Source organism: Danio rerio, chromosome 23 (genome assembly GCF_049306965.1).
Source record: "Danio rerio strain Tuebingen ecotype United States chromosome 23, GRCz12tu, whole genome shotgun sequence".
Classification (NCBI taxonomy): Eukaryota; Metazoa; Chordata; class Actinopteri; order Cypriniformes; family Danionidae; genus Danio; species Danio rerio.
This window is the reverse complement of record NC_133198.1, coordinates 48029732-48042337: the sequence shown is the minus strand read 5'-3', so window position 1 is coordinate 48042337 and position 12606 is coordinate 48029732. Positions and strand designations below refer to the sequence as shown.

At 40.1% G+C, this 12606-nt stretch overlaps 1 protein-coding gene across 2 annotated transcripts in view; it reads right to left on the bottom strand.

Moving 5' to 3' along the window:
• Positions 1 to 12606, bottom strand: part of dlg4b (discs, large homolog 4b (Drosophila)) — a 75865-nt gene that overhangs the window by 48131 nt on the left and 15128 nt on the right. For both annotated transcript variants that reach the window (NM_214728.2, XM_073938224.1), the window contains 2 exon segments: positions 4038 to 4088; positions 7969 to 8130. In NM_214728.2, the coding sequence (NP_999893.1) occupies positions 4038 to 4088; positions 7969 to 8130 (213 nt within the window).

The window sequence follows — 12606 nt, the reverse complement described above, 5'->3', positions numbered from 1 at the left end:
TAACTAATGAACCTTATTGTAAAGTGTGACCAACGCAATGTTCACTATTTTCATTTGGTTTAAAATGATTTACTTTGTAGCCTACTACTAAATCAGAAAATATACATTAATAATCAAAATGCACAACAAAATAAATCAATAACTAAAAGGGCAAAGACATTAAAACATGCTGATCATAAAACTTCCACCTCGTCAAATTATTATTAAAGCTGTTGTTGTTTTATTATTAGTATTTTTTATTATTACCAGCATGAGTATATTATAGTCATCACGTTATTAATAATCCATCATACTGTTAGTTACATTCTTCTTTTTAATATTATTCTTTACTTTGGGTTTGTACAATTCGTAATTATCATTATTATAGTCGTTTTTTTTATTATTATTCTCATTGTTTTGTTTGCTGCACTTTATTTTTCAACCCTTTTCTTCCTTTCTTTTTCTTCTATTCCTCCCCTTTTCTGTTTTTAGCTAATTTTTTTTTCTTAGCCTTCTTTTCTTCTCTTTCCTCTTCTATTATTATTATCATCATCATTATTATTATTATTATTAGTCCTCCCCTCACCTCCTCACTTTTATCATTAATGGTATTACTTTTACTTTTGTTATCATTATAATTATTATTACTGTTTTGACTTGTCCTCCTCATTATTATAAGTATATATACCATTTTCATTAATAAGGTTGCTGTCGTTGTTGTAGTAGGTAGCGGTAGTAGTAGTAGTCATTGTAGTAGTATCGATTGTAGTTGTGATTATTGAAGTAGAAGGTGTAGAAGTTCCTGTAGTAGTGGATGTCATTGGCATAGTGGTATCAGAAGTAGTAAAGGTGTTGTTGTAGTAGTAGTAGTCGTTGTTGGTGTAGTAGTATCAGTAGTAGTAGACTAGATGCATCTGCTTTAAACAGCACTTCTTTGAATATTTGAAATAAAATTCAAACTTTACATGTGGGATAATTATTTGGTCATCAGCATACACATGTGTGTAAACTCTATGATGAAATAATTGCGTAATGTTTCAATGGTTTTAATGTGTAGTATGTTTTTGAATAGATGGAGAGTTTTTAAAATGCACCTGTAGTAATTCAGTCTCGCCACTAGGAGCCGCTAGGGACCCAAAGTTGAAACAGACGGGCTTGTTTACTGTAGAATAGATCAGTAGTTCTCAAAGTGGGGGTCGGGAGGGGTCGCGGGACAATGAAGAGGGGTCGCCTGGTGACTTTCAAAAATCTATTTATTTTTATTGAACCATAAGATTTACCATATTTTATTCACAACCTACTCAAGAGAAAAAAAATAGTCGTTTATAGTTACTATAGTAGCTTATTGTTCTATTGGATTGCGACCCCTGGGGTAATTACATTAAGACACAGCAATAGCGTCAGATGCAGCAGATTGATTTTATAACACCAGGTTAAACTTTCTGGCCCATTTACAGCACTGATATACATTAAAAAATTAAACAAAGAACAGACTTGGGTCTATTGGTGTGTGTGCCATTGCATGCAAGGTCTCTGTATTTATGACCACCTCAGAGGACATTGGGGGTCACAAGTCACTGGCATTGTCATTTTGGGGGTCGCAAGCTGAAAAGTTTAGAAACCCCTGGAATAGATGACCAACCTTTTTTATAGTCTATGGACCAACCTCCCTATTGATCTGTCTTTAAATGTTATAAGTCACTGTTAAAACTCAGTTTCCCTATGGAGAAGAAGAAAAACAAGTTTTCACCCCCACAATGAGACACATCGCTCCGTCAACAGCTGAAAACCTCTTTTCATTTATCAGTTTATTCAGTTATTTTGTAACCAATTCAGTTTTAATCACAGCGAAATATTGTCATTGAATCTAAGTAATCTGTAATCAGTCAAGTATTCTGTAAATTACTTTTGATTTTACTTTAACACTTAATTGCTTCACATTGCAATACAAGATAAACACACAATAGCAGCGCTCTTCCACAGCTTTTGGTATAAGATGGCAGAAAGACGGTTTGAACTGCTGAAGTTAAATAACATTCTTACAGAGGGAGTAAAGTAAAGACAACTGAACTAATGTAAAAGTAGTTTTAATAAAACAACAGGAAAACTCCATTACTGACATGTAAATTGACCAAACACAGTCAGTCTGATGTTTGGTAGTGGCTCCGATGCATATGCAGGTTAAAATAATTTCATAGAAAAGAAAGGCCTTTAACAGACATTGTAAATCAGGGAATGTAAATTAAATTCTATATAAACACACACACACTCACTGGCCACTTTATTAGGTACACCTCACTGGTACCCTCTTTTGCCTTCAGATCTGCCTTAATCCTTCGTGGCGTAGATTCAACAAGATACTGGAAATATTCCTCAGAGATTTTGCTCCATATTGACATGATAGCATCACACAGTTGCTGCAGGCTTGACGGCTGCACATCCATGATGCCAATCTCCCGTTCCACCACATCCCAAAGCTGCTCTATTGGATTGAGCTCTGGTGACTGTGGAGGCCATTTGAGTACAGTGAACTCATCGTCATGTTCAAGAAACCAGTCTGAGATGATTGAGCTTTATGACATGCTGCGTTATCCTGCTGGAAGTAGCCATCAGAAGATGGAGACACTGTGCTCATAAAGGGATGGACATGGTCAGCAGCAATACTCAGGTAGGCTGTGGCGTTGATGCTCAAGTGGTACTGATGAACCCAAAGAAAATCTCCCCCACACCATTACACCACCACCACCAGCCTGAACCGCTGATACAAGGCAGGATGGATTCATGCTTTCATGTTGTTGATGCCAAATTCTGACCCGACCATCTGAATGTGTCAGCAGAAATGGAGACTCATCAGAGCAGCAACGTTTCTCCAATCTTCTATTGTCCAGTTTTGGTGAGTCTGTGTGAATTGTAGCCTCAGTTTCCTGTTCTTAGCTGACAGGAGCGGCACCCGGTGTGCTCTTCTGCTGCTGTAGCCTATCCGCCTCAAGGTTGGACGTGTTGTGTGTTCAGAGATGCTCTTCTGCAGAAGTTTGAGTTCTCTTTTTATTTGAGTTACTGTTGCCTTTCTATCAGCTGGAACCAGTCTGGCCATTCTCCTCTGACCTCTGGCATCAACAACAAGGCATTTGCGTCCACAGAACTGCTGCTCACTGGAGATTTCCTCTATGTCGGAGCATTTTCTGTAAACCCTAGAGATGGTTGTGCGTGAAAATCCCAGTAGATCAGCAGTTTCTGAAATACTAAGAGCAGCCCGTCTGGCAGCAACAACCATGCCACGTTCAAAGTCACTTAAATCTTCTTTCTTCCCCATTCTGATGCTCGCTTTGAACTGAAGCAGATCCTCTCGACCATGTCTACATGCCTGAATGCATTGAGTTGCTGTCATGTGATTGGCTGATTAGGCATTTGTGTTAACAAGCAGTTGAACAGCTGTACCTAATAAAGTGGCCGGTGAGTGCATTATGCAAGAGACTTGCTTTGTTTACCAAATAAGTGGATCTAATTGGATTTGCATTGGAAATATTAAAGAAATGTTAAAAATGTATAATTTTTTATCTCATATATTATGTTGTTGGTTACAATACTCCCAAAATCATTCCTCATAAAATGGCCACAGATTCTGTCTGGCCCTACTTATATCTCATGCAAATTCATTCATGGAAAGTCAGGAATCTCTGCAAATCAGACTTGGAAAACACTGTCAGGGATTTAAAGTCGGTTCACTCTCGGGCACATCACTGTAAAACATTGCCAGAGCTCAGTGCTGTTATTAAAACACACATTAAATTCACACTTCAGCGAGAGTTCACACTTGGCAGATTTGGGCAGATTAAAGCTAACTGGTGCGACTGCTCTGTTACTTTTGAGCATCCAGACGCTGCAAATGAACAACCAGCTCGTGTTAAGAAAAATGTTCCACCAACAGTTTACAGTTAAGATTTGTGTGTTTTAACATTTAGTTTCCCACAGAAGCGTCTAAAGGGCTTCACAGACGATTAGATGCATGAAAGAATGAACACCTTTATTTGTTTTGCTGAAAAAACGAGTGGTCTTACCAGAGTAGAGGTTGCGTAGTAGGGAGCGTGTCCACTCGGGAGTAACACCGGCTGAAACACACAAAACAGCAAGTAAACACACTGTGAAATATATCTGTAGATCAGCAGTTTTCTGTATTTTGTGATGATTTTTTTTATTTTTCTTTGTTTATTTCTGCTTTTGAGTTGCATTATGGGATCTTAATCTTCCTTTACAACAACTATTAAAATTGAAACATTCACAAAAGTGATTTTTACTAACATTTGTAATAGTTTGGAGTGCTATATTGTCTGGGTTGGTGTTGTATATTACACTACAAACACCGTATAATAAACTGCAGCACATCTGTTATTTCAGATGTTATTTCTGTTATTGTACACATTATATTACATTAATTCAGTCAGAACAGTGACTCAGTGCAAACCAACAACATCCGTCACTCAGCCTATACTGATAATAATGTTAAATATGTTTAATATGTATTAAATAGATGATAACCTAACTCACTGGGAGAGCAGTAGCTGATACTTAGGTGAATGGCTATAGTATTTATTAGCTAGGACCCGGTGTTACATGTTGTACTTTATAATCCTAACGCAATTTAATTTGGTATTTAACCAATTAAAGTTAACCTGGTTCATCTGACTAATCAGATTGGAGCAGTACTATCTCACCAATTAAAGCAAATTGACCAATCAGCACAAAGAGAAGCCATTTGACCAATCAGCACTGAATAGAACATTCCGACCAATCAGCACAGAGTAGAACAATCTGACCAATCAGCACAGAGTAGGGCTGTTTGACCAATCAGAACAAAGTAGGGCCTTTGACCAGTCAGCACAGAGTAGAGCCATCAGACCAATCAGCAGAGTAGAGCAATCTGACTAATCAGCACAGAGTAGCGCAATTTGACCAATCAGCACAGAGTAGAGTTATCTGACCAATCTGCAGAGAGTAGAGTAATTAGACCAATCAGCACAGAGTAGAGCCATCTGACCAATCAGCACTGAGTAGAGCAATCTGATATATCAGCACAGAGCCATCTGACCAATCAGCAAAGAGAAGAGTAATCTGACCAATCTGCAGATAGTAGAGCCATCTGACCAATCAGCACAGAGTAATCTGACCAATCAGCACAGAGTAGAGTAATCTGACCAATTTGCAGAGAGTAGAGCCATCTGACTAATCAGCACAGAGTAATCTGACCAATCAGCAGAGAGTTAAGCCATCTGACCAATCAGCAGAGTACAACAATCTGACCAATCAGCACAGAGAAGAGTAATCTGACCAATCAGCACAGAGTAGAGCCATCTGACCAATCAGCACAGAGTAGAGCCATGACCAATCAGCACAGAGTAGAACAATCTGACCAATCAGCACAGAGAAGAGCAATCTGACCAATCAGCACAGAGTAGAGCCATCTGACTAATCAGCACAGAGTAGAACAATCTGACCAATCACCACAGAGTAGAACAATCTGACCAATTAGCACAGAGAAGAGCCATCTGACCAATCAGCACAGAGTAGAGCCATCAGACTAATCAGCACTGAGTAGAGCCATCTGACCAATCAGCACAGAGTAGAGCCATCAGACCAATCAGCACAGAGTAATCTGACCAATCATATGCATGCGCTTGACACAGAAGTATAAATCAGACTTTACTCTTTACACTTTTGTGAACATTTATTATTATTTATTTAGAATATGCGTCACATTCAGACTTCAATGCCTGATTATAAAGCTGTTAAAATGACTATAATTAAATGAAATATTCTGAAGAATAAAATATGATGTGTTCTTTTGAAGAGTGGACTTATGCCGAGTTCAGACTGCATGATTTTAGCCCCAATTTTGATTCACCGACAGGTTTTGAGAAATCGCCAACAAATGCCTGAAATCACAGGCAAATCGCTGCTCGTGCACGTGAGTGACAATCACACAGTGTGAACGATCAAAGACGCGATCTGAGAGAATCACCGATGAGTCACCGATGCCTGTGAGATATTTGGTGTGCTGAATATCTGGAGCTGTCGGCGATTCAATTCATGCCGTGTGAAACGAGTTTTGACTGAAAATAACATCAGCCATCGCCTACAGCCAATGAGAGAGCAGCTAGTGTACCTGCAGGCCAGCGGGAGGTTGAGGGAGAAGTTAAAAGCGCTCATTTTCGGTTTGTTTGGACCCAAGACATGTAGGAAAAACTAGAGGAGGTTTGACAGGAGCACTCGAGTCTGTTTGACGTTTCATACAGAAAGTTAAAAAAGAAAGTTGAGGAGAAATGGCTAATTTCCTTCAAACCCAGGTGAGCAAATATGTACATGTTCTACCCCATTAAAGGCTTCTTACTCATTATGTCGTTAATAACAAAAGATATACGACGTGTCTTTGGCTGCGAGACGTAGTTTGGACGAAGTAGTTGGTGATTCTTCCTATAGTAAATTCATGCAATGTGAAAGCCCCTGTCGCCGATCCATCTTGCAGTGTAAACAAAGCAGTGACGAAACGCTAGCCCAGATAGTCATGCAGTGTGAAAACATCTGTGACACGACTACTTTAAAAATCCTGCAGTCTGATCTCGGCATTACACTGTGATGAGATTAATCATTTTATTGGCATTATATAACGAGCGGCATAAAATGACAATAATATTGTTTATTGCAGTATATTTTGGAAGATATCCTACAACAAAAATAGATATGGTGATAGGCCTATTGAGCAGCAGACTCAAGAGCAGTGTTTAGTTTAGCAGATTTAGTAACTTTTCAGATCCCCTAGCGACAAATTTTCAATAAAGCGACTAGTGATAAATCTAGCAACTTTTTTGTGTGCTACTGGAGATTTTTATAGACTCTCGAGTGTCCGTACTGTACCGTCCCTTCTCTTGTCAATGAGCTGCTGGTGATGCCGCCGGCCCCTCCCCCGCCTCAGAGCACTGACAGGCGGCCCAGACCTCTCTGCATACCGACGGCAAACGATTTAGCACCGGCAGTGCGAGGTATTTCCCTTGTACAGTCAAGCTGATCTGCTTCTCGCTTATTTTTGACGTTTATTCTTTTCTTGTTCACAATCACAGATATTTTAAAGACGCCTTTCCACTGCACATGACATTTGGACACGACTGTCGGAATGCGCCCCCTTGTGGCAGCCGCACAGTTTTGTCAGTGTTGTCGTGCACCACGGGGGAGAAGCTGATTCTCACGGTGTCCGAAATAAAGGAGGGCAAAAGCACGAGCCTTTATTCTCTGTGCGTTTACATGGTTTAATGGATGAATGAATACTAGACACTTATAGACCGCTAAAATATTGGAGGGAATGTGGAGACAACATTAGATATATATATTTTTATTACTTTCTTTCTTACTTTTATGAACAGAAAAGTTTTTGTTTTTAATTTAGACTTTTTATAATTCAAAAAATGACCAAATAAACTCCTATTTCTCATCTCGCGCGCACGGATCTGCTTGGACAACACTGGAATACATCATATCCGGTCGGCAGCTCGCATACGGTCTAATCGCAGGAGTTCAATTATTTCAACGGATCCGCAGCTCAAGTCGGATCCAAATTTTCCAAACTGTCGCTTGTCGTGTGCATTGGAAAGGAGGCTAAGGTGAGAGTTTCAGAACTCCTCTGAGTTTATTACGTCTGAGAGATTACTGCAAGTTCACTACACATCAATACTGATATACTGTATTCAAACAGCAATCCATTTAGTTCAATTGACATACAAATTGACATGCTTACATAAAGCATTCTGCAAATATAAAGACCCCTTTATTGACCATAGGCTGTTAAACGAACAGAGATGGTAGAACGTGATGATGTCAGTAATATGCAAATTAGCATATGACGTAATGTAGGGACTTTTAGCGATTTTTCGGGCAGAGCTTAGCGCCTTTTCATTGAAAATAGTTGGCAACAGTGCTCATGAGGATATATCCGACTCTTACCTTTGCAGGTGACACGTGCATCTGAGGTGTGTATGCGTGGATGCCGTCGATGGGGGCGTGGCCAGAGTCACCCAGGTGGAGCATCTCTGCAGATTTACCTGTGCTCAGGTGAGCGGGACTGTGCTGCAGTGGCGGCGTCTCCTCGTCATGGTAACGGTACTTCTGCAGAGACCATCACACACACAAGGAGAGAGAGGAACAGCTCAACTCCACTGTCACACTTAAAACTTATTAGTTATTCATTCATTCATTTTCATTCGGCTTAGTCCCTTTATTCATCAAGGGTCGCCACAGTGGAATGAACCACCAACTATTCCAGCATATGTTTTACACCGCTGATGCTCTTCCAGCCACAACCCATCGCTGAGAAACACCCATACGCTTTCATTCACACTCATATGCTACGGCCAATTTAGTTCCAGGCTAATCACCTGGAGGAAACCCACGCCAACACGGGGAGAACATGCAAACTCCACACAAGGACGACCACTGACCCAGTTTAATATGTATATTCATTACTTTTAAATACTATTTTAAATGAAGCAATAGAAGATTGTGTACTGTAAGTAGTTGCTAAACATCCCAACCAAGAAAACCAGCCTCAGGACACTCTTTCAGGATGGAGAAACTAAACACACACACACACACACACACACAGAGCATTATGGGATTGTCCAGACGGGGGCGACACAGAGCTGTTCAGTATTCCACTCAGAGCTCACTGCAGAGCTGAGGAGGATGATGATGATGATGATGTCATCAGAGAGGGACGAGACTCTCTCTCTCTCTCACACACACACACACACACACACACACACACACACACACACACACACACACACACACACACACACACACACACACTCAATACATCTCCAGAGAGCAGAAACAAATAAGAGTCCAAACAGAAACAGAGACTTACTCTTCTCTCTCTCCGTGTTTGTGTGTGTGTGTGTGTGTGTGAGCTGATCTTGGTGTTTTTTGAGGACACAAATTTGTATAATGACATGGGAATGATCCAGACAGAAGGTTTATGAGGACAGGTCTTGTGTTCTCGAGTTAAAATCCTATTTAAAGAGCTCTTCTGATTCATAGTTTGACCCAGGGGCTCATGTGAGGGTGGCTGGGTCAAATAAGAAGTGTGTTTTACAGAATTAAAAACAATACACCTATGGAGAGTCCTCATAAACCACCAAAACCAATGTGAATGTGTATGTGTGTGTGCTGGTTTTGGTGGTTCTTGAGGACACAAGTTTGTATATTGACATGGGAATGATCCAGATAGGAGGTTTATGACGACATGTCTTGTGTTCTCATGAGTTAAAATCATATATAAAGAGCTCTCCTGACTCATAGTTTGACCCAGGGCTCATGTGAGGGTGGCTGGCTCATATAAGAAGTGCTTTTTACTGCATGAAACACACTACGCCTATGGAGAGTCCTCATAAACCACCAAAACCAATGTGTATTTGTGTGTGAGTGAGTTTCCCACGCTCACTCTCTCTCTCTCATTCACTGCACGATGCTGCTCTGGTTGCCATGGAAACTGGCTCTGATAGCACGGTTGCATAGCAACTGACATCATCAGCAACACAGAAAAGAGGATGAAAGAGAAGCAAATGACGAGCGATCTTCAGATTTATGAATGTGCATATGTGTGTGTGTGTGTGTGTGAGACCGACAGTAAAACAGCTAGTCAGTGGTGTTTGTGTGTGTGTGTGTGTGTGCTTCAGTGCCAGAGTGAACCGCTACAGTGCTGCTTTCATTGATCTGCTTGATTGAGTGACATGTCGACCCGCAGTCTCAGCCAATCAGAAGCATTTGTGGGCGGGGCTTATTAGTGTAACAGGACAATGAATGGAGCATGTTTCAGTCATCATTTCTTCAGGTCTACTAATGAAACACACACACACACCGTGTCAAAGCAAAAGACCATCATGCCACTGATTTATTTTCTCTTTGCCATGATGACAGCACAAAATAATAGACTAGATATTCTTCAAGACACTTCTATACAGCTTAAAGTGACATTTAATGGCTTAACTAGGGTAATTAGGGTATAGTTAGGGTAATTAGGCAAGTCATGACAGGGTACTCCATGGATCCCCCAAATGAAATTCAAGGCTTTTTAAGACCTTTTTAATACCATTTTAAATGAAATTCAATGCTTTCCCAGAGATGGGTTGTTGCTGGAAGGGCATCCGTTGCATAAAAACGTGCTGGATAAGTTGGCGGTTCATTCCGCTGTGGCGACCCCCAATTAATAAAGGGACTAAGCCGACAAGAAAATGTAGAAATTAATTAAAATTCGATGCTAACTTCGTACCCATTCCGACAGAAGTATAAAAGTCAAATCTGTATACATTTTAAACCCTAGAAAATAATTATGTACAAGTGGGCAACTTGAATTAAATAAAACATTTTATTTAAATTTTCAGTTGTATTTAATACATAAGCAACAGTGTGGTCGTCCACCCAGTGTCGAATATGAAAGTCCAACTGCTTACTTTTCATCATCTTACTGAGACTCTCGTCAAACATGCAACAAACCCGTTGGCCTTATTGACCTGGTTAGTCAGTTCTTTAGTTATAAAAGGAGCCGATCAGAATTGAGTAATATATGCAGTTTTGTTGCTTCCACTAGAGAATGTAGCTGCATCCTCAGAGTCAGGACACATGGTCTTGAAAACCTCTGTAACGTTCTTATTCGATGTGCAAGAGTGGTGCTCAGAGATTGTTTTAAAGGTTCACAAAACCCTCGAGTACTTTTTTGAGATTTTAACAGATTTGTGTTGAGCATCAGTTAAGACACTGTTCGCTCCTGTCAGCTTTAATTGTGGGGTAAACTGGATAATTTGGAGCTTGTCTGCTAATTTCAGCTTCCGGGTTTAACATGATTTTTGGGGCTGATCAAAATCAGTGACGGAGCACAAAACTGCAAGTGCAAAGATGACGCATCGGTTTCTCATTATTATTCATAGCGGAGTTTTCTTATCGAAGAGCCGGCTTCTTAATTATTCATGACTGCATGTGCTTTCCGAAGGCAAGACAGTAGTGCCAGTGCCAAGCTGTGAGACACGGACCCACGGCACACAGTATTAAGCCGTTCATGAAGGGTCGTGTGTGTTTGTTTCTATGATCCACAGGGTTTGTTGCATGTTTTTCCCCGCGATGCTGTCAGGGCCGATACAGCAAAGCTGTTTGTGTGCAGCAAGCATTTTTGTCGGGAGAGCAGTACGAGAATTGGAGAATGGCGGACGTCGTCTTTTATCAGGAGTTCGTTCACATTTAGACACATCGCGTGCTGCTGTGTTCACCTAAATCCTCCAGATTACCAGCAGGGCTAATGGTTAAAACAGACAGGGCAAGAGACCTGCTGCACTGAGTCTGCATTCAGACCCGGGGATTGAGGGAGAAGTCCTCATTTATAGTGTTTATATGAACTTGATTATCTTTATAGTGATATAAATTGTGGTTATCTGTGTATGAAATTACGAATAACAAATGTAGCTGGGCATTAAATTACTGATTATTTCTTTGCATTTTAGCTTTGTAAACTATAAACTCATGCGTCTCCTCACGGTTTGAGTCTCATTTTGTGAGCCGACTGACAACAGTTGTTCGCTCCCCTCCTTCTCCCCTTCTGGCCACGCCCACTCCGGCCCTCTGCTCGTGGAGCTCCGCCCATTATGATGCATCTTTTTAAAAAACTCTGAGGTGGACCTGAACCGAAAGTGGGGGGTGTCACGACCCTTTAAGGACCCACATTAGCTCTGCCCGCATATAGGATGTTCCCTGGCTGTGGTGGCGATGTTTCTAATGTAGAAATTTCTTCATTACTGATAGCCAAAGCTGTTTAGTAAAATAAGACCTTTGTAACACAGTCCAAAACTTTGTATACGAAATTCAAGACTGTTAAGGGCTTAATTTAAGATTATCCAATGTAAGACTTTTTCAATGCTTAAGACCCCGCGGGTACTCTGATTGTATAACAGTGGTTTGTTCTGTAGACAATCCAAAACTAATATTGCTTAAAGGGGCTAATAATAATGAGCTATTAAAATGGGTTTAAAACAATTGAAAACTGCTATTATTCTGGCTGAAACAAAACAAATAAGCCTTTCTCCAGAAGAAAAAATATTATAGCAAATACTGTGGAAAAAAACTCCTGAATTTGTTCAACAGCATTTAGGAAACATTTGAAGAATATTGTTATATGTAAATATACAATATAGTTTATATTGTTTATATGTAAATAAAAAAATATAAATTGTTTATATTTCTTTTTTTTTATATTTAAGGACACCTATGATGGAAATTTCCTTTTTTACAGCTGTTTGGACAGGACTGTGTGTAGTATAGTGTGTCCACGGTCATACTGGAGTGATATAAACACAATAAGTCTCTTTTTTTAATTTCCTGACGTTAAAAAAGGATCCAAATCCCTCCCATTTTGAAGCCGAGCGCAAAGTGATGTAGTAGTGCGATTTTTCCGCCCACAGAATTGATTGTCAGATGCGTATTAACATATCTCCGTAGTGATGCGTATAATCATATCAACAAAACAAGACGTGCACAAAGCAACCGGGATTATAAGATCTGTTTAGCTCCCTGTGATCATCAGTCATCATCAAATGT